Source organism: Piliocolobus tephrosceles, chromosome 8, assembly GCF_002776525.5.
Source record: "Piliocolobus tephrosceles isolate RC106 chromosome 8, ASM277652v3, whole genome shotgun sequence".
NCBI lineage: Eukaryota > Metazoa > Chordata > Mammalia > Primates > Cercopithecidae > Piliocolobus > Piliocolobus tephrosceles.
Genome location: NC_045441.1, coordinates 33,354,792 through 33,376,589, shown reverse-complemented (window position 1 = coordinate 33,376,589; position 21,798 = coordinate 33,354,792). Strand labels below are relative to the sequence as shown.

The following is a 21,798-nucleotide window of genomic DNA, read 5'->3' as shown; positions in this document are numbered from 1 at the left end:
CACCATGTCAGCCAAGCTAGTCTGGAACTCCTGACCTCAGGTGATCTGCCCACCTCAGCCTCCCAAAGTGCTGGGATTACAGGGATGAGCTACCGCACCTGACCAAGTGCTCCAGTTTTATAAGGAATACGTGGCCTCTGGACTGTACACTGCAGCACATACTATACCAGTGGTTCTTAAATTTCAGTATGCACCAGAATTCCCTGGAGTGCTTGTAGGTCCCACCCTCAGTGTCAGATTCAGCAGGTCTGAGGTGGGGGTAAGAATGCATTTCTAACAATTTCCAAGCGATGCTGATGCTGGTGGTCCAAGGATCACACTTTGAGAACAATTATACTATATATTACTGGGTTAAATCCAGCAACGTTGAATAATTTTTTTTTTTTTGAGACAGAGTCTCACTCTGTTGCCCAGGCTGGAGTGCAGTGGCCGGATTTCAGCTCACTGCAAGCTCCGCCTCCGGGTTTACGCCATTCTCCTGTAGCTGGGACTACAGGCGCCCGCCACCTCGCCCGCCTAGTTTTTTGTATTTTTTAGTAGAGACAGGGTTTCACCGTGTTAGCCAGGATGGTTTCGATCTCCTGACCTTGTGATCTGCCCGTCTCGGCCTCCCAAAGTGCTGGGATTACAGGCTTGAGCCACCGCACCCGGCCGAATAATTTTTTTTTTAAGCGATACTGTCTGGTTCTGTTGTCTGGCTGGTGAGCAGTGATAGGATCATATATAGCTCACTGCAGCCTTGAACTCGTGGGCTCAAGTTCTCTGCCCACCTCAGCCTCTCAAGTAGCTGAGATCACAGGTATGCACTACACACTCAGCTAATTTTTTTCTTTTTTCTTTTTTGAGACAGAGTCTTGCTCAGTCACCCAGGCTGGAGTGCGGTGGCAAAAAAATTTTTTGGTATTTTTAGTAGAGATGGGGTTTCACCGTGTTAGCCAGGATGGTCTCGATCTCCTGACCTCGTGATCCACCCGTCTCAGCCTCCCAAAGTGCTGGGATTACAGGTGTGAGCCACCGCGCCCGGCGCAGCTAATTTTTTTCTTTTAATTTTTGTAGAAGTGGAGTCTTGTCATATTGCCCAGGCTGGTCTCAAACTCCTGCCCTGGTGGCTCATGCCTTGACCTCCCAGAGCTTTAGAATTACAGGCATGAGCCACCATTCCCAGCCCAAAGTTGAATAATCTGTCCATGTTTGTAGTTTATCATTTATAGATGCTATTACATAAAATTTTCTGGTTAGACTGGTGTTCTTCTTTGAGCTCATCTTTGCCCGTTTTGTAACCCTAGTTCACTAGAAACTAGATTTTACTAACACACTTGGTTTATAAAACTGTTAGTAGGCAGACTTTTTTCTGGCATCCGTGTTTACAGTGATGATATATAATTCACAGTGATGATATATAAATCAGTAAAAGGATTACTATTGTCTACAATGAGAACCAGTTTTTTTCAACCTAACTCCACTTTCATCAAAATCTGAATCAGCCAGGCACGGTGGCTCATGCCTGTAATCTCAGCACTTTGGGAGGCCGAGGTGGGCAGATCACGAGGTCAGGAGATTGAGACCATCCTGGCTAACATGGTGAAACCCCGTCTCTACTAAAAATACAAAAAAAAAAAAAAAAAAAAAAAATTAGCCAGGCGTGGTGGTGGGTGCCTGTAGTCCCAGCTACTCGGGAGGCTGAGGCAGGAGAATGGCGTGAACCCGGGAGGCAGAGCTGGCAGTGAGCTGAGATCGCACCACTGCACTCCAGCCTGGGCGAAACAGCATGACTCCATCTCAAAAAAAAAAAAAATCTGAATCAATGACATGAAGGTTGAGGGGTAGAGAGTGGCGAGAAAATGATTTTCCTGTTAAGGAAGGAAGTTAACATTTATTGGCTATCATGTGCTAGGTACAGTGCTAGGTGTTTTCTCATACATTATTGAACACTTCTTTCAATCCCTTCACAAGGGCAAGTTTTTTTTGTTTTGTTTTGTTTTTAAGATGGAGTGGAGTCTTGCTCTGTTGCCCAGGCTGAAGTGCAATGGCGTGATCTTAGCCCACTGCAGCCTCCGCTTCCTGGGCTCAGGTGATTTTCCTGGGTCAGCCTCCCGCGTAGCTGGGAATTACAGGCATGCGCCACCATGTCTGGCTAATTTTTGCATTTTTAGTAGAGACAGGGTTTTGCCACGTTGGCCAAGTTGGTGTCGAACCCCTGACCTCAGATGATCCACCCACCTTGGCCTCCCAAATTGCTGGGATTGCAGGCATGAGCCATCGCGCCCAGCCTGCATGCCTCTTCCTTTGTGGAACACCACCCACGCCAACTAAACTACATTCCCTGTTGCTCTTTTTTTTTTTTTTGAGACGGAGTCTTGCTCTGTGGCCTGGGCTGGAGTGCAGTGGCCGGATCTCAGCTCACTGCAAGCTCCGCCTCCCGGGTTTACGCCATTCTCCTGTCTCAGCCTCCCGAGTAGCTGGGACTACAGGCGCCCGCCACCTCGCCTGGCTAGTTTTTTTTTTTTTTGTATTTTTAGTAGAGACAGGGTTTCACCGTGTTAGCCAGGATGGTCTTGATCTCCTACCTCGTGATCCGCCCGTCTCAGCCTCCCAAAGTACTGGGATTACAGGCTTGAGCCACCGCGCCCAGCTCCCTGTTGCTCTCTTAAAGCACCTTGTTCTTTTCCTTCAGCACACTTGAACTTATAATTCACATACGGTATTTATTTCTTTAACATCTGACTCCTACTGCAGAGGACCATGAGGGCAAGGACAATGTCTATTTTGCTAATCACCAAATCCTCAGTGCCTAGCACAGTGCCAGCAAACAGTAGGCACTGAGTGATTTGTTAAAGGAATAACTCGCAGGCTTATGCCTTAGTAGATTGGTAATGCCATCCACTGAGGCCAGAAACACAGAGGAGCAACAATTAACAATGGCTATTGCTACTGAAGTAACTCCACTCTTCTACATAGTTTTGAGACTTCTATTAATCTGGGCACATTGCTCCATTCCTTCCTATTTCACTGGACACTCTTCCTCACAGTTGTCTATAACTTCATCCTTATTTTTCCAAATTCTTACTTAGAAGTTCACCCTCTTCTTCTTCTTGAATTTAAGTTACCTTTTTTTAAAGACTCACTTCCCCAAAGTTGCTTCTCCTCATTCAAACTTTGGAACAGCTATCACCGGCCTGGATACAAATTTCTAAAGTGCCAGCCTGTGAAAATCCTGAGAACAGAATCTCCACTAAGGCAGAAACTTGTTTCACTATTAACTCACCAACACCAAGAACACATTCTAGCACAGTCGATGTATTGTACTGTGAAAAGAATTAAAGAATTTAAAGCTGGAATGAGTTGGAACAAATGTCAGCTGGTATCTTGGTTATCTGCAGGCTATGCGGTCTGAGGCAAATGACTAAGTTCACCTAAGTCCATTTCTTCAGTTAGGAAATGAAGCTGGTTCTCCCAGAAAGCTCATATTGCCCAGACTGTAATAGAGATGATCATGATAGGGTGATGGGCCTTTTTAAATTGTGGAAACAGGCTCACGCCTGTAATCCCAGCACTTTAGGAGGCTGAGGCGAGAGGATCACCTGCGGTCAGGAGTTCAAGACCAGCCTGGCCAACATGGTGAAACCCCATTTCTACTGAAAATACAAAAATTAGCGGGGAATGGTGGCGGGAGCCTGTAGTCCCAGCTACTCAGGAGGCTGAGGCAGGAGAATCACTTTAACTCAGGAGGCGAAGGTTGTAGTGAGCTGAGATCACACCACTGCACTCCATCCAGCCTGAGCAACAGAGCGAGACTTCATCTCAAAAAGTAAATAAATACATAAATAAACAGTGGAAACACTGCGGAAGAAAAACGATCGTTGGAGAGCCTGTGCACTCACATACATCCTTCAATTTTTACAACAGCTTCCGGGGCAAGGCGATTCCACTTTAGAGTTTTTCTTCCTTTCTAGCTGGGAGTTACCCTCCAAATTTTAACCTAATGATGTAAGCAAAATAAGCACACTGAAGAGGCTGAGAAGAAAAACAGCTTATGACAGTCTGAGCTCTGTAAGGTCTGCAAAATGTATAAGGCCTAGAGGGACATGAGTATGGGACTTCGGTTATGCCCACCCCCTGCCCCCACATACACAATCCCATGCATACCCAATTGTCTAAAGTCATTTTATTCCTGACTATCGGCCTCATCCATTACCTTTTTTTTTTTTTTTTTTAAGAAAGGGTATACTCTGTCTACCAAGCTGGAGTGCAGTGGTGCGATCATGACTCACTGCAGCCTCGACCTCCTGGGCTCAAGAGATCCTCCTGTCTCAGTCTTGACAGTAGCTGAGGCTACAGGTCCGCGCCACCAAGCCGGCCCCATTATCTTCCTATTCTTAGAATTTGTAATACACCGCGGGCGCGGTGGCTCACGCCTGTAATGCCAGCACTTTAGGAGGCAGAGGCGGGCGGATCACCTGAGGTCAGGAGTTCGAGACCAGCCTGACCAACACAGGGAAACCCCATCTCTATTAAACATACAAAAATTAGCTGGGCATTGGGGCGCGCGCCTGTAGTCCTAGGACTCCGTCTCTTAAAAAGGAAAAATAATTTATCATACAAATAACAATAGGTAGCCAATTGATAGCTGTTTTTTTTTTTGAGACGATGTGTCGCCCAGCTGGGGTGCAGTGGCGCGATCTCGGCTCACTGCAACTTCCGCCTCCCTGGTTCAAGCGATTCTCCCGCCTCAGTCTGCCGCGGACCTTGCCAGGGTCCGCGCTGAGAGGACGTCAGGGGAGCCAGTTCCCCAGAATAACGGCTGAGCATGAGGGCTGCCTAACCTTGAAACCCAGCGCCCTCCTGATCCACACGTCCTAAGACGAATAAATCCTCACAGTCTTTGTGAAAACCCACCAGGAGAAGCACGTCCAAAAGTCTTGACCTCCCCAAACAAGTCTCAGAAGCGGGAAAACCAACGCCGCGAATGGGCGGGAAAGCCACAGGGCCTGCAATTGCTTCACCTCATTAGCTAATGTTGCTGTCCTTCTCAGTGGCCCGCCTCCCTTGCTCGCGGGCGATATTTTCATTGGCTTTCGTCTGCTAGGCGTCCAATCTCATTGGTTTGCTTTTCTGTTCGTCAGGCTTGGGTGCCTGGTGAAAGGCGGAGAGGGCGTCACTATTGGGGCTGGAAGCCCCGCCTCCGCGTGCCGTGTGCAAAAACAAACAGCCGTTAGGTAGGCGGTGCCGGGGGGGGCGGGGTCTGGCTAGAAGGAGGCGCGCGATTGAACAGCAGCTGGGGTTCGAACCAGCAAGACAAGCGGGCATTGGCCGCAGCAGCGCGAGGCGGGCACGGGGTATTGTCCGGCTCCGGCGGCGGCGGTCCGTGCTGCGAGAGCGGCGGCTGCGGCGCGGGTCGTCAGCGGGAGGGCTCGCGGCCGAGCGGAGGCAGAGTCGGCGCCGAGAACATGGTAAGGGCGGCCGAGTGGGTCGGGGGCACGGAGCCTAGGACAGGGCCGGGGCAACAGAGCGCGGAGGCCCCGGCGTCGACGCCGCTACCTGTGGAGTCGGGAGTTTGCGGGTGTCGGGGCTTCGTCCGGCTGAGCCCCTCGCCACCCGCCGGGGGGCGCCATATCCCGGCTGCGGAGCCCGACACGGGTACCCGGGTGAGAGCTGGGCCTGGCCGGGTAGAGCGCGAAGTCTATTCCGAGCCGGACAGGTCTGTCCCGACGCTGGTGACGCTGCACCGCCCGTCTTAGAAGGAGGAGGACGCCAGAATCCGGCTTGGAAATGTAGAAACAAGTGCCGGATCTTAATGTGATAGCTCTTCTGTGTGAATGAGGTCAAACAGGCTGCCGCTATACAAGTTAGATAAGTCTTTGGCGATGTTTGGTTACGTAATCTCTCTGGCAGTCAATTTGAGGGTTTCTGCGAAAGGGTACTTGTATTTGTGGTATTTTGAGCTACAAAGAATGGTTTTATAGACCAGAACCGCACGATTTGTTCTAGGTGATTGCACAGGTTTGAAATGAACGCCCGTTATCTTCTGACCCCCATGCGGTTTGCGGTTTTCATTATAAAACGGTACTTTCCTTTGCCCTTGCTGTGAATTTTCAGTCTTAAAGCATTCATCTTTTCATTCTGAAATTCAGATCTAGATAAGAAAAGTGTGGCTTTAAAAAAATGAAAGTGAATAGAACTTCAGCCCCATTTTAAAGTTGAGGGAAAGGAGAAAGTGCTAAAGGATACGCTCTGAGTTGCATCAACGATTGTGTAAAAATAGTAAGACTGTTATTATGGAATCTTATTTTTGCCGGTATTCGTGCTTTAAGCATTCTATTGAAAGGTTACTTCAACGGGAGCTACCTGCTTAAAAGTTAACACCAGGCTGTCATTTCTCATACTGCAGATAATATTAGATGATTTGTGCTTGATGTGTCAGATATGGTATTTAGTGGACTTAACACCTAACTATAAACAGATTGGCCAGTCGAGAGGACAAAATGTTTGGTTATTGTAGAATACCCAAATCTTATAGCTGGAATAGACTTTAGGGATAAGTGCTTCCAACGTCTAACTTATAGTTTATTGTTATTGTCAAGTACTATACTTTAATAAACTGAGGTACAGCCTACATCTAATCTGTAAAAGAATTTGCTCAAACAGATGATTTTCATGATTCTAGTTTTTTGTTTGTTTGTTTGTTTTGAGACGGAGTCTCACTCTGTCGCCAGGCTGGAGTGCAGTGGCGTGATCTTGGCTCACTGCAACCTCCATCTCCCGGGTTCAAGCGATTCTCCTGCCTCAGCCTCCCGAGTAGCTGGGACTACAGGTGTGCACCACAACGCCCAGCTAATTTTTTGTATTTTTAGTAGAGATTGGGTTTCACCGTGTTGGCCAGGATGGTCTCGATTTCTTGACCCCGTGATCCGCCCGCCTCGGCCTCACAAAGTGCTGGGATTACAGGCGTGAACCACCGCGCCCGGCCGATTCTAGTTTCTTAAATATTTTTCAGTCTCTAGTGATACGCTATATGTTTTATATCCACTTACCAGTAGCTAAAAATACATAAGTATTAACATAAGCTAAAAATGCAGGAGACATTGAGTCGTCGTTCTTGACAGATTTTAAACCTGAAAGGAAGTAAGCAGATGTCTGTTAAAACTGACATGAAAGTGTCTTAGTATCCAGTTTGCAAATTTATCCAAGTGAAATGAACTCCCTCTTCCTCCTGTGTGTGTGTGTGTGTGTGTGTGTGTAATTTTTAAAAACCAGCAACCTTAACTCGGGTTAATATGATGTCAATTCTTGGAATAAAAAAATTATATTTGATTTCTCAAGCACCAATTAAAATGAATGTTCAAAGTAGGGAGGCTATATATACAGTTTGAGGGGATATCGGAAAGAAAGAAATTATCCATTTATTATATAATTTTATATTCAGATAAGTTTGATACCATGAAAGTTTTCTTTTGTTAAGTATGAGAATTGTATCGAGAGTCTCTAAATGTTGGAACTAGTCATTTAATGTATTGAGGCTTTTAAAATCTGACTATATATCTACTTCTTTAAAAAGCAAATAGAACAGCAAATAATGACGTATCTGAAACAGTGAGGATAAAATTGCTTAAGCAGAGTAGTTATTACATGACCTGGGGAGCCTGGGGAGTTTTGTAGTTGTTGGCTTTTCATTAGTGACTAGTTCTTATTTTTTCCAATCCAGTCATAGGAAGACAATGATTATAATTTTAGATGCCAGTTGAGAGGTTTTTAAGTGTTATATATTAGGCAAATAGAGATAAAAAAGGTTTTTTATTTGAGAAGTAAGACCTGTCTTGTTAGTGGAGCCGACCTCAAAAATCCAAAAATTATATTTTTCTTATATAACAACATCGTCAAAATTATTGAAATATATGAGGCATTCTGGTAGAAATCAAGAGCATCTCAGTTCTTACTGATAAACTTAAATCAGTCTCTTGCTGAATTACCTAATGTAAGAGAGTGAATATGAATTGGTTCTTAGATTTTTATTTTTCCTGTTTCTAATACCTGCCAAGGTTTTACTGTTTTTCTTCCATATTATCTTGGGTGATGCGCTTAATTCACTTAGACATGCAATTAGAGGAAGTATACAGGGGTAATTTTTAGCTTTAAAAAATCTTTAAGGAAAGAGTTAGCTACAAAGGGGATATGCCATTTCGAAACTTACCATCTATTTTGAAAGTATAGCCCCTCAAACAGCCAATCCTGTAAACTGATTTAACAGTAAAGAAATAATCTATTTAAATGGTAAAAACAAAATATATGAGAGAAAATTAGTTTTCTTCTTAAGTCAGACCCTTAGTATTTCCTCCCTAGAGGCAAATAGCATTTCTAATTTATAGTGTCACCTTCTAGAAATATGTGTGTACACACATACTTTATAATACCCCATATTTACTTAATAGCTCATTACATTTGCACATACTTTACCTTTTTCATGCAGAAATAGTTTTTTTTTAAGCGTACAGTTCAGTGGCATTAAGTACATTTATAGTGTGCAACCATCACTGCCATCTGTCTCGAACATTTTCATCTTCCCAAGTGGAAACTCTACCCATTCAACAGTAACTCGGCCAGGTGTGGTGGCTTACGCCTGTAATCCCAGTACTTTGGGAGGGCTAGGCAGGCAGATCACTTGAGGTCAGGAGTTCAAGACCAGCCTGGCCAACGTGCGGAAGCCTTGTTGGTACTAAAAATACAAAAATTAGCAGGGTGTGGTGGCGCACACCTGTACTACCAGCTACTTAGGAGGCTGAGGCAGGAGAATCACTTGAACCCAGGAAGCACCTACCCCTGGCAACCACAAATCTGCTGACTATGAACTTTACTATTTTAGGAATCTCATAAGTAGAATCATACGGTATTTGTCTTTTTTGTAACTGTCTTATTTTCCTTAGCATAATGTCCTCAAGGCCCATTTATGTTATAGCTTGTGTCAGAATTTCCTTTTTAAAGCTGAATACTATCCCATTATATATATATCATTTTGTTCATCCATCATTGGACACTCAAGATTGTTTCCACCTTTTGGCTATTCTGAATAAAGCTTCTGTGAACATGTGTGTACAAGTATTTGTTTGAATCCTTGCTTTCAATTTTTGGGTGTATACCTAGAAGTGGAATTGCTAGACTATATGACAATTCTGTGTTTTATTTTTGAGGGTTTTTTTTCTTGGAATATACTTTATTTTTCTGAGAGTTCTAAATATTTCTGTGGAAGTAATATATGTTACATTGACATTGATAAAAATTGTGAAATATTTCATGTATGCATAAAAGTTATATTGAGTTGCAAGATTCTTTAATCTGGAAATTGATAAATATGTTAGTTTTTAGAAATCTCATATTTTTCAGCCTGGCACTGTGACTCATGCCTGTAATCCCAGCACTTTGGGAGGCTAAGGCGGGTGGATCACATGAGGTCAGGAGTTCAAGACCAGCCTAGCCAACATGGTGAAACCCCATCTGTACTAAAAATACAAAAATTAGCTGTGTGTGGTGGTGCGCACCTGTAATCTCAGCTACTCAGGAGCCTGAGGCAGGAGAATCACTTGAGCCTGGGAAGTGGAGTTTGCAGTGAGCCAAGATTGCCCCACTGCACTCCAACCTGGGCAACAGAGCTAGACTCCATCTCAAAAAAAAAGAGAAAAGAAAAATCTTATATTTTCAATAAGCATTTAAGGTTTGACTTCTTTGATAGAAATTATGAAAGGTGATAGAATCCCATGTATATGAGGAAGGGGATCACCTACATATTTTTAACTACCTAAAGTAAAAGTAGAAGAAATTCTGTTTCCAGAATATTTTTGAAGTAGTATTTTCAACTCTTTTCATTCAAAAATTTTTTTTTGCATTTAGGCTGGAGGCAAAGCTGGAAAGGACAGTGGGAAGGCCAAGGCTAAGGCAGTATCTCGCTCACAGAGAGCTGGGCTACAGGTAATGAATCCATGCTGTCGTTACATTACTATTTTCTTTACTGTTGTAATTTATGACCTATGTTTCATCGATTACAGAAGTCTACTTGTATTACTACAAACTTTTTTTTTTTTTTTTTTTGAGACAGAGTCTCGCTCTGTCACCAGGTTGGAGTGCAGTGGCGCAATCTTGGCTCACTGCAACCTCTGCCTCCTGGATTCAAGCGATTCTCCTGCCTCAGCCTCCTGTGTGGCTGGGACTACAGGTGCGCACCACCATGCCCAGCTAGTTTTTGTATTTTTAGTAGAGACGGGGTTTCACCATGTTGGCCAGGATGGTCTCAATCTCTTGACCTCGTGATCCGCCCGCCTCAGCCTCCCAGAGTGCTGGGATTACAGGCGTGAGCCACTGTGCCTGGCCGAGAAATACTTTTAATCAGGAAACTTGGAAGGCCAAACTGTAAATTGTTATCCTTTTGGCAGTGGTTAGCCATTGAGAGTTTAAGCAAGAGGACAACATGATCCAGATGATACCGAAAGAAGGGGGATGGGAATTTATATTGATGTGCACATTCTGTATTTTAGGTTTCCATGTATATTCCTAATTAGAATTTATTTTAAGGCGTACTTAATTTGAAGTAGAAAATGGAAGGCCAGGGCCGGGCGCGGTGGCTCAAGCCTGTAATCCCAGCACTTTGGGAGGCCGAGACGGGCGGATCACGAGGTCAGGAGATCGAGACCATCCTGGCTAACACGGTGAAACCCTGTCTCTACTAAAATACAAAAAATTAGCCGGGCGTGTTGGCGGGCGCCTGTAGTCCCAGCTACTCGGGAGGCTGAGGCAGGAGAATGGCGTGAACCCGGGAGGCAGAGCTTGCAGTGAGCTGAGATCAGGCCACTGCACTCCAGCCTGGGCGACAGAGCGAGACTCCGTCTCAAAAAAAAAAAAAAAAGAAAATGGAAGGCCAATGGAGATTATTGCAGTGATTTAGGAATAAGGTAACATACTTGGAAGCAGTAGAAATCATGTGTGTGCAGAAAATAGGTGAAGCAGTATAAGGTTGAGAGGAAGTCAGAAGTTTCTCTAAGGCTTAGAACCTAAGGAACAGAGGAGTTTGCAATAGGATCAAGTTATGAGTAAATTTAAATGGAATCATTTTGAAGTTCACTAAAACATCCATGTGAAAATGTCCAGAAGTTGGAAACGTGAGTTCAGCTTTCTAAGAGAGGTGATAGAATTAGAAATTTGAGATCATTTATGTAAAATTGATAGTTTATGTTATGGATGAGTTTCCTAACCTAAGAGAATGAGAAAGGAGCACAAGGACATTGGAGGACCCCTCAAAAACTTTTAAGAAAAGGCTGAGGAGTAGTCAGGGTTGGTATGAGAACTCTGAAGTCTAAGAAGAAATGTTTTTGAGGGCCTACTGTATGCCAGACAACATACTGGTTGCTAAGGATAAAAAGGAAAAGAAGACATAAATCTTGCTCTTAAGAAGCTTTTAGTCACTTAGAGACGAAGTATAAATGCAAAAAAAAAAGATTGCTTGTGTTTATTAAGGAAGTAAAATGTCACTGCTGACCTTCAAAAGTACTGTTTAACAGAAACCAAGTTAGGGTTAGGAAAAAATGGGTGACAAGAAAGTAAGGGTTTCAGGATTTGTTTTTTAAATTCAGTCTTTGGAAAGAGACTTTCTATACTGTAACTGGAAGCAGTTTTCATGGATTGTGAAGTTTTCAGTAAAGTCTGTAGTAGGAAAGGAACCAGCGGAAAGGAAGTAATTGTAGCTGTTGAAATAATGGAACAGTGAAGGGATGAGGTAGGCCTGTAAGAAAGGGCACAGACAGGCCGGGCGCAGTGGCTCATGCCTGTAATCCCAGCACTTTGGGAGGCCAAGATGGGCAGATCACGCAAAACCCCATCTCTACTAAAAATACAAAACAGCCAGGTGTCCTGGCGTGCCTATAATCCCACCTACTCAGGAGACTGAGGCAGGAGAGTCGCTTGAAACCCGGGAGGCGGAGCTTGCAGTGAGCCAAGATGGCGCCACTACACTCCGGCCTGGGCGACAGAGTGAGACTCTGTCTCAATAAAAAAAATAATAAAGGGCGCAGACAAGTGGGATTAGGATACTCTGAAATGAGAAAAGTACCCTCTTTTTCAGAAAGTAGAATCACAATGAGATAATAGTATTGATTTTTCTTAACTATGAGATCACCTCTTGAAACTGAAGAAAGAACATTTAATAAGATCTGAGGAAGGTATTGGAGGTTCAAAGTTGCATGTGCCTTTTATGTGAAGAGATTAACTAGACAGGAATTTGATCCATGGGTCATGTTGAATGTATAGTTGATGACAGCCCTGCATGGTTTTTCTTCATTTTAGAGTGATATTCTCCATATTATGCAGAGGTTAAAGATTTTGGACTGATTACCAGAACATAGAGACAGGCCCTGGGAACTGTTAATTGCCTAATAGGTTTGACTTCTGATATGTGTGATCAAGTTTTTTATTATTTCATGGTTACTCACATTGTTCAGCCTTTGATTACAGTCAGTGCAATGTTAAGACTCTGCAGTGCTTCCCACTAAGACATCTCTCTTTTAGTTTCCTGTGGGCCGCATCCACAGACACTTGAAGACTCGCACCACAAGCCATGGAAGGGTGGGTGCCACTGCTGCCGTGTACAGTGCTGCGATTCTGGAGTACCTCACTGCAGAGGTTTGTACAGGAATGTCTTGTATATGGCAGTCCAGAAGGTGCACTAGTCTAAGTGACATAAACCCATGGAATATATTTGAAAAAAGACATATTATGCTCATTGGGGCTTTTTTGTTTTTTTGGAGATAGAGTTTCACTCTTGTTTCCCAGGCTGGAGTGCAATGGCCAGTCTCGGCTCACTGCAACCTCTGCCTCCCGGATTCAAGCAATTCTGCCACCTCAGCCTCCCAAGTAGCTAGGACTACAGGTGTGCACCACCATGCCCAGCTAATTTTTGTATTCTTAGTTGAGACAGGGTTTCACCATATTGGCCACACTGGTCTCAAACTCCTGACCTCAGGTGATCCACCTGCCTCAGCCTCCCAAAGTGCTGGAATTACAGGCTTGAGCCACCACATCCGGCCTCATTGGTTTCTTTAACAGCACATCTTGTCAGCTATTACCCAATACTAATGTAAAAGAACCTTGGTGTACTTGTTTTTAAAGCTAAGCAAGGGACTGGGCATGGTGATTCACGCCTGTAATGCCAACACTTTGGGAGGCTGAAGCGGGTAGATTGTACACTTGAGTCCTGGAGTTCCAGACTAGGCTGTGTGACAGAGCAAGACCCTATCTCAAAGTAAAAAAATTTTTTAAAGTTAAGCAAAGGCCAGCAATCTCTTATCTTTTATTTTCATTTATTTATATTGAGACTGGGTCTCACTGTGTCACCTAGGCTGGAGTACAGTGGCATGATCATAGCTCATTCCAACCTCAAACCTCCTGGGTTCAAGGGATCCTCCTGCCTCAGCCTCCCTGGTAACTGTGACTTCAGGTTTGTGCCACCACACCTGGCTAATTTTTTTTTTTTTTTTTTTTTGAGACAGAGTCTTGCTCTGTACCCCAGGTGGAGTGCAGTGGCGCAATCTTGACTCACTGCAACCTCCACCTCTTGGGTTCAAGCAATTCTCCTGCCTTAGCCTCCCCAGTAACTGGGATTACAGGTACCCGCCACCACGCCCGGCTAATCTTTTTATTGTTAGTGGATACAGGGTTTCACCATGTTGGCCAGGTCAGTCTTGAATTCCTGACCTCAGGTGATCCACCCACCAGCCTCCCAAAGTGCTGAAATTACAGGTGTGAGCCACCACACCAGTTGCTAATTTTTTATTTTTATTTTTTGTGGAGTTGGGGGCTCCCTATGTTGCCCAGATTGGTTTCCAACTCCTAGCCTCAAGTGGTCCTCCCAAGGTGCTGGGATTACAGACATAAGCCACCATACCCCAGTGAACTTTGAGTATGTATATAATCAGTAGAAGTATTTGTGAAGTTACAGCATAATGTTTTAGTTTATGAAGATTTGCGATGATGTAAAGTTTTTCCAGTGTGATGATACATAAAAATCACAAATATGATATTAGAAGTAAAAGACTCAATCTGTTCTTCTGGTTCTCTGCAGGATTATACATACAAAATTGCTGTATCTTACTTAGTTTGAAATTTCAGGAAGACAAGTTAATTGGGCAAGAGTTCTTAATTCTTGGGTCGTAGACCACCACTTTCCCCATCCCTATTCCTCCTAAAAAAAAAAATCCATTGGGAAGTCATGAAACTTCACCTACATTCCAGGCTGGGGAAGTAATTTGAGTAACAAGAGGGCCAAGTGGTAGACACATTCATCCTGGTAGAAACAGAAGGGTCTTACTTGGGGAAGATGTGATTGGGAGCTAGGCTGAGGAATTTAGCTTTTAATCTGTATGTCAGTTATCATTGCTGTCATTTTTTCATTAATCTCACCAAGTCATCTGTGTCCCACTGGGGATTTAACATTGAATTATGGATATTATGGATAGTTTCAACTTAGCTGTGTCATGATTAAGAGGTGTTTTGTTTTTTGGGGTTTTCTTGTTTGTTTGTTTGTTTGTTTGGAGACAGGGTCTCTCTCTGTCTCCCAGGCTGAAATGCAGTGGCATGATCTCTGCGCATTGCAACCTCTGCCTTCTGGGTTCCAGCAATTCTCCCACTTCAGCCTCCAGAGTAGCTAGGGCTAGCGGTATGCATCACCACGCCCAGCTAATTTTTGTTATTTTCTTGTAGAGACAAGGTTTTGCCATGTTAGCCAGGCTGATCTCAAACTCCTGACCTCAAGTGATCTGCCCTCCTCAGCCTCCCAAAGTGCTGGGATTACAGACATGAGCCACCTTCTATTAAAAGAGACCACCTGGCCTCTTGTATTTTTTAAAATTTTTTAATTTTAATTTTAATTAAAATACATGTTTAAACTTTTCTAAAAGCGTTCAGAAATTTCATAGCTGGGCACTGTGGCCCACGCCTGTAATCCCAACACTTTGGGAGGCTGAGGTGGGCGGATCATGAGGTCAAGAGATCCAGACCATTCTGGCCAACATGGTGAAACCCCATCTCTACTAAAAATACAAACACTAGCTGGGCATGGTGGCAGGCACCTGTATATAGTCCCAGCTACTCAGGAGGCTGAGGCAGGAGAATCGCTTAAATCCAGAAGGCAGTGGTTGCAGTGAGCCGAGATCACGCCACTGCACTCCAGCCTGGTGACAGAGCGAGACTCCATCTCAAAAAAAATAAAAATAAAAAAGAAAGAAATTTCAGCTATTAAGGGTTGTGCAGAAATAGACCACGTGGATATATTAAAATATATGACTTTGGCTGGGTGTGGTGGCTTATATTCAGCATTCTGGTTCACAAGGTTCAAGCCCATCTAAGCACCCCTTTTTTTTAATCTTTGGAAACTTTGGTGAAAATGTTTAAAGTTAACACAGTGGGTCATGCCTGTAATCTCAGCACTTTGGGAGGTCAAGGCAGGCAGACCATTTGAGTCCAGGACTTCCAGACCAGCCTGGACAACATGGCAAAACCCTGTCTCTACAAAAAAATACAAAAAATTAACCAGATGTGATAGTATGCACCTATAGTCCCAGCTACTGGAGAGGCTGAGGTGGGAGGATTACCTGAGCCCAGGAGGTTGAGGCTGCAGTGAGCCATGTATTGCACCACTGCACTCCAGTCTGCATGACAGTGAGACCATGTCTTAAAAAAAAAAAAAAAAAAACAGGCTGGGCGCGGTGGCTCACGCCTGTAATCTCAGCACTTTGGGAGGCCAAGGCTGGCGGATCATGAGGTCGGGAGATTGAGACCATCCTGGCTAACGTGGTGAAACCCCGTCTCTACTAAAAATACAAAAAAAATTAGCTGGGAGTGGTGGCAGGCGCCTGTAATCACAGCTTCTGGGGAGGCTGAGGCAGGAGAATGGCGTGAACCCGGGAGGCGGAGCTTGCAGTGAGCTGAGATTGCGCCACTGCCCTCCAGCCTGGGTGACAAAGCAAGACTCCGTCTCAAAACAGACAAAAAAAAACAGTTTAGGTCAAGATTGGACAATGACTGTGTGGGTGCAGTCAACTTTTTTTTTTTTTTTAATGGAGTCTTGCTCTGTCACCCAGGCTGGAGTTCAATGGCACGATCTCAGCTCCTGCAACCTCCACCTCCCGGGTTTAACAACTCTCCTGCCTCAGCCTCCTGAGTAGCTGGGATTACAGGGGTGTGCCACCACAACCGGCAGATTTTTGTTTTTGTTTTTGTTTTTTTTTTGAGACGGAGTCTGGCTCTGTCTCCCAGGCTGGAGTGCGGTGGCCGGATCTCAGCTCACTGCAAGCTCCGCCTCCCAGGTTTACGCCATTCTCCTGCCTCCGCCTCCCAATTAGCTGGGACTACAGGCGCCCGCCTCGTCGCCCAGCTAGTTTTTTGTATTCTTTAGTAGAGACGGGGTTTCACCGTATTAGCCAGGGTGGTCTGGATCTCCTGACCTTGTGATCCGCCCGTCTCGGCCTCCCAAAGTGCTAGGATTACAGGCTTGAGCCACCGCGCCCGGCCTGATTTTTGTATTTTTAAAGTTCAATTGATTCTCATGTCTAACCAACACTGCTCTACTTAAAAGGAAGAGGTGGCCTGGCGCAGTGGCTCGTGTCTGTAATCCCAACACTTTGGGAGGCCGAGGCAGGCGGATCACAAGGTCAGGAGTTTGAGACCAGCCTAGCCAATATGGTGAAATCCTGTGTCTGGTGTTTTTTTTTTTTTTTTTTTTTTTTTTGGAGAAGGAGTCTTTGCTCTGTCCTCCAGGCTGGAGTACAGTGGCGCCATCTCGGCTCACTGCAAGCTCTGCCTCCTGGGTTCATGCCATTCTCCTGCTTCAGCCTCCTGAGTAGCTGGGACTACAGGTACTGCCACCATGCCTGGCTGATTTTTTTGTATTTTTAGTAGAGATGGGGTTTCACTGTGTTAGCCAGGATGGTCTCGATCTCCTGACCTCATGATCTGCCCATCTCGGCCTCCCAAAGTGCTGAGATTACAGGCGTGAGCCACTGCACCCAGCCAAAACCCCATCTCTACTAAAAATACACAATTACCCAGGCATGGTGGCAGGCGCCTGTTGTCCCAGCTGCTTCGGAGGCTGAGGCAGGAGAATCATTTGAACCCAGGAGGCAGTGGTTGCAGTGAGCTGAGATCACGTCATTGCACTCCAGCCTGGGCAACACAGCAAGACTTCATCTCAAAAAAAAGAAATAATTTTAAATTATATTTTAGGCTGAGTGCGATGGCCCACACCTGTATTCCCAGCACTTTGAGAGGCTGAAGTAGGAGGATCACTTGAGGCCAAGGGTTTGAAACCAGCCCTGGCAACATAGGGAGGTCCCATCTCTTTTATTTTTTAAAAATTTAAAAAATACATTTGAAAACTTCTAATAGCGTTAGGAAATGCGTTTCAGCTATTAAGAGTTGTACAAAAATGGACTACAAGTATCTATTAAAATATGTGACTTTGGCTGGGTGTGGCAGCTTACAATTGTAATCCCAGCACTTTGGGAGGCTGAGGCGGGTGGATCACGAGGAGGTCAGGAGATCAAGACCATCCTGGCTAACATGGTGAAACCTGTCTCTACTAAAAATACAAAAAATTAGCTGGGCGTGGTGGCAGGCACCTGTGGTCCCAGCTACTCAGGAGGCTAAGGCAGGAGAATGGCGCGAACCCGGGAGGCAGAGCTTGCAGTGAGCTGAGATTGCGCCCCTGGCCCTCCAGCCTGGGTAATAGAGTGAGATTACAGTCTCAAAAAAAAAAAAAAGAAAAGAAAAATGTGTTATCAGTTTATGTATTGTTTGTGCGTTTTGTATGTACAAATGCTAAGAGATCCTTCATTTGGAATCCAACGTCCATCATTTGATATGCTAATCATGGATGCTTTGTAGGTGCTGGAGCTGGCAGGTAATGCTTCTAAGGATCTCAAAGTAAAGCGTATCACTCCGCGTCACTTGCAGCTTGCAATCCGTGGTGATGAAGAGTTGGATTCTCTTATCAAGGCTACCATAGCTGGGGGTGGTATGTATTACTACTTAAGCCTTGATTCTTACTGGTCTTTCTGACTAATATCGTTCAGATCAATGATACAGTATATTTGATTGGTTAACTAGAAAGCATATAAACTTTAATTTCATAAATATTAAATCTATAACAATTCTAAGCTTTTCATAATGATCTGAATAAATATTTCTCCTTATACCCATATATAATGCTATTTTTATTTTAGCCAGTTCTTTATCTAAATTTCATATGATACTTAAAGCCTGATGTTTAACATATTTCCCATACCTTTTTAACTGTGTTTGAAAAATGAGTTGGAGAAGTCGCATAACATACACTGGGAAGGGTTGAAATAAATACACTTGAAAAGTGGGTCAGGATCAGTGAAAGTGAGAGGTAAGTTGGTGGTTCTGAATCTTATTTGGATAACCCTCAGAGAACATCAGGAAAGCGATGGTTACAGCTGGGCGCGGTGGTTCACACCTGTATCTCAGCACTTTGGGAGGCTGATAGGCAGGCGGATCACCCAAGGTCAGGAGTTCAAGACCAGCCCGGCCAATGTGGTGAAACCCTGTCTCTACTAAAAATACAAAAATTAGCTGGGCATGGTGGTGCATGCCTGTAATCCCAGCTACTCAGGAGGCGGAGGCACAAGAATCACTTGAACCCAGGTCGCGGTGAGCTGAGATTACACCACTGCACCCCAGCGTTGGTGACAAAGCGAGACTATCTCAAAAAAAAAAAAAAAAACCGTGGTTACTCTTCTCGAAAAATGCACGGAAAGTCACACAATTTTACATACAGTTTTAAAGGGTTCACAGACCCGTGGGAGGTAGCCATTGGTTTAGATAGTTCAACAGTATCAGAATATGAAAAGGGACTTAATTTCATTTTTTGTGTAATTAACTTCTTGAGGCAAAAACTTTAAAAGTTTTTAATAACTTTTTTAAATTTCATTCTAGGTGTGATCCCTCACATCCACAAATCTCTGATTGGAAAGAAGGGACAGCAGAAAACTGCTTAGAGGGATGCTTTAACCAACCCTCTTCCTCCCTGTCGTTGTACTGTAACTGGGACAGAAGAAATAATGGGGATATGTGGAATTTTTAACAACAGTTAAATGGAAAAGCATAGACAATTACTGTAGACATGATAAAAGAAACATTTGTACGTTCTTAGACTCGAAGTTTGATAAAAGTACCTTTTCATGTGGTGACAGTTGTGTGTTGATTGGCTAGGTTTCTCCCGCGTGTTTTATACAAAAATGGAATTGATAAACCATTTTTTACAAAATTAATTTGTCTCAAAACTGTTCTGTTCATGATGTATTAGAAATATTTTGCTCAGACTTTAAATATTTTAAATCTCAGATTGGTTATTCAGAGTAACCTTGGAACAGAAATTGGGAATATAGCTTTACAATGATTGATACCATGGTATATTGACTCTTACATGCTATTGATCTGTAGCACCATTTTTTACAAACCACTAGGAAAAAAACCTGCCAATTAAATCATGATACACCATCAATTATGAGACATCCCAATTCGAGAGATGTTAGATTATGGAAAAGTGTGCATTTATGACTGAAATGGTAATGGAATTATTTGAATTCTATACTGAGCACTTACCATGTGCCAGGCCCTTTGCTGAGTGCTCTACTAAGAAATTTTATTGCCCCCACATTATAGATGTGGAGTCTAAGGGTCACAGAAATTGTGTGCTATGCCAAAAAACATTCAACTAGTAGATAGAAAATGACAGAGCTATGATTCAAACCTAGATCTGGCTGACTTCAGAGCTTGATGTTCAGTTTATCAAAGGTTTTTCCTTTTGGTTTAAAATCCCAATTTTTGGCCAGGCATGGTGGCTCATGCCTGTAATCCCAGCGCTTCGGGAGGCTGAGGCTGGTGGATCACTTGAGGTCAGGAGTTCGAGACCAGCCTGACCAACATGGTAAAACGCTATCTCGGCCAGGCACAGCAGCTCATGCCTGTAATCCCAGTGCTTTGGGAGGCCGAGGTGAGCGGATCACAAGATCAGGAGATCGAGACCATCCTGGCTAACACAGTGAAACCCCGTCTCTACTAAAAAAATAAAATAAAATTAGCTGGGTGTGGTGGCACATGCTTGTAGTCCCAGCTACTTGGGAGGCTGAGGCAGGAGAATGACGTGAACCAGGGAGGTGGAGCTTGCAGTAACCTGAGACGGCACTACTGCACTCCAGCCTGGCGACTGAGTGATACTAGGTCTCAAAAAAAAAATCTCTACTAAAAATACAGAAATTAGCCAGGCATGGTGGTACATGCCTGTAGTCCCAACTACTTGGGACGCTGAGGCACAAAAATCACTTGAACCCAGGAGGCAGAGGTTGCAGTGAGCCAAGATCACACCACTGCATTCCAGCCTGGGTGACAGAGTGAGACTCTGTCTCAAAAAAAAAATAAAATCCCAACTTTTAGTAGTCTCTTAGTGATGCAATAACAGTAATTTGTACAATCTTTTAAAAATTATTTTTATTTATCAGTTTCCAAGAAACTTTTTTTGTTTTGAGACAGGGTCTTGCTCTATTGCCCAGGTTGGAGTGTAGTAGCGTGATCCTGGCTCACTGCCGCCTCCACGTCTCAAGCCCAAGCAGTACTCTTACCTCAGCCCTGCAAATAGCTGGGACCGTAGGGACATGCCACCATACCTGGCTAATTTTTTTTATTTATGTAGAGACAGAGGTCTCCCTATGTTGCCCAGGTTGGTATTGAACTCCTGGCTCAAGCCATCCTCCCCACTTGGCCTCCAAAGTACTGGGATTACAGGCATAAGCCACCTTGCCCTGCCCCAAATAACTGTTAAATTTGAGTTAATGTACTAGTAGACCCTTAGAAAATTATATTTTTCTGCTTGCAAGTCTTCATTAAAGAAGGAAATTTTTTAGTGTTTTATAGTATAATGCTCTCCAAACTCATTTTTTTAAACATTTTATTATGGAAATTTTCACAAATACACAAAAAGAATAGCAGAATGAAGCCCCGTGTACCCATCCTCTAACTTCAACAGCTGTCCTGTGGTCAGTCTTGTTTACCTGCATCCCCACCTGTCCCCTGCCCCAACCCACAGGGATCAGTTTGAGTCCCATTACAGGCATAGTATTTTCGTGTCTGTGTGATCAGAGACATAATTCAAATATAACTCTAAAGATAGGGTTCTTTTTAGAACATAACCACAATACCATTGTTTAAGACTGCTAAAACATTTTTTGATGGCAAGTACCAGTCAATATTCAAACTTCCTGATTGTCTCATAAGTTTTTTTAAAAAGTTGGTTTGTTTGAATCAAGATCCAGACACAGATCTAGATCTTGCATTTTGTTAATCTAATCTATGGATTTAACTTTCCTGTTTTTAATTTTTGAAGAAACTAAGTTGTTCATCCTACAGAATTGTCCCTCAGTGGACTTTACTGAATGTATCCTAATGGGATCATTTACACCTTTTCTGTCCCCTATATGTTCTGTAAACTGACAGATCTAGAGGGCTTTTGTTGTTCTGTTTTGCTTTTTCACAAAAACAATTCATAGGAGATATATGCTCCCTGTTGTATCACATCATGGCACATAATGGCTCTCATCTTGTAACATTAAGATTGATAGTAGGTTTGGATGCTGCCAGCCCACTCCATTCATTATAAAAGTTCTCTATCAGCTTTTCCCCTGATGGATTTAGCCACCATTAATGTTATTTGCCCAGATCTGGGATTCTATTAGAGGTTGCCAACTGGTG

At 43.8% G+C, this 21,798-nt stretch overlaps 1 protein-coding gene across 3 annotated transcripts; it reads left to right on the top strand.

The window, feature by feature from the left end:
• Nucleotides 1-5,245: 5,245 nt before the first annotated feature.
• On the top strand, nt 5,246-21,553 carry LOC111552303 (histone H2A.V). Of its 3 annotated transcripts, XM_023226453.2 has the most exons (5): nt 5,246-5,450; nt 9,880-9,957; nt 12,544-12,657; nt 17,914-18,043; nt 18,988-20,951. In XM_023226453.2, exons 1-5 carry the CDS (start codon nt 5,448-5,450, stop codon nt 19,047-19,049), a joined length of 387 nt encoding a protein of 128 aa, XP_023082221.1. In that variant the 5' UTR covers nt 5,246-5,447; the 3' UTR covers nt 19,050-20,951. The 3 variants fall into 3 exon arrangements, with proteins under 3 accessions (XP_023082221.1, XP_023082220.1, XP_023082219.1); XM_023226452.1 differs by lacking the exon at nt 12,544-12,657 and having other exon boundaries at nt 5,319-5,450; nt 18,988-21,553; XM_023226451.1 differs by lacking the exon at nt 9,880-9,957 and having other exon boundaries at nt 5,320-5,450; nt 18,988-21,553.
• The last annotated feature ends 245 nt before the right edge of the window (nt 21,554-21,798 follow it).

Excerpts from the sequence above, each read along its gene's own strand:
- LOC111552303 (XM_023226453.2), top strand. Across the intron at positions 12,658-17,913 it reads TGGAGTACCTCACTGCAGAG|GTGCTGGAGCTGGCAGGTAA; the intron begins GTTTGTACAGGA and ends GATGCTTTGTAG. Across the intron at positions 18,044-18,987 it reads GGCTACCATAGCTGGGGGTG|GTGTGATCCCTCACATCCAC; the intron begins GTATGTATTACT and ends ATTTCATTCTAG.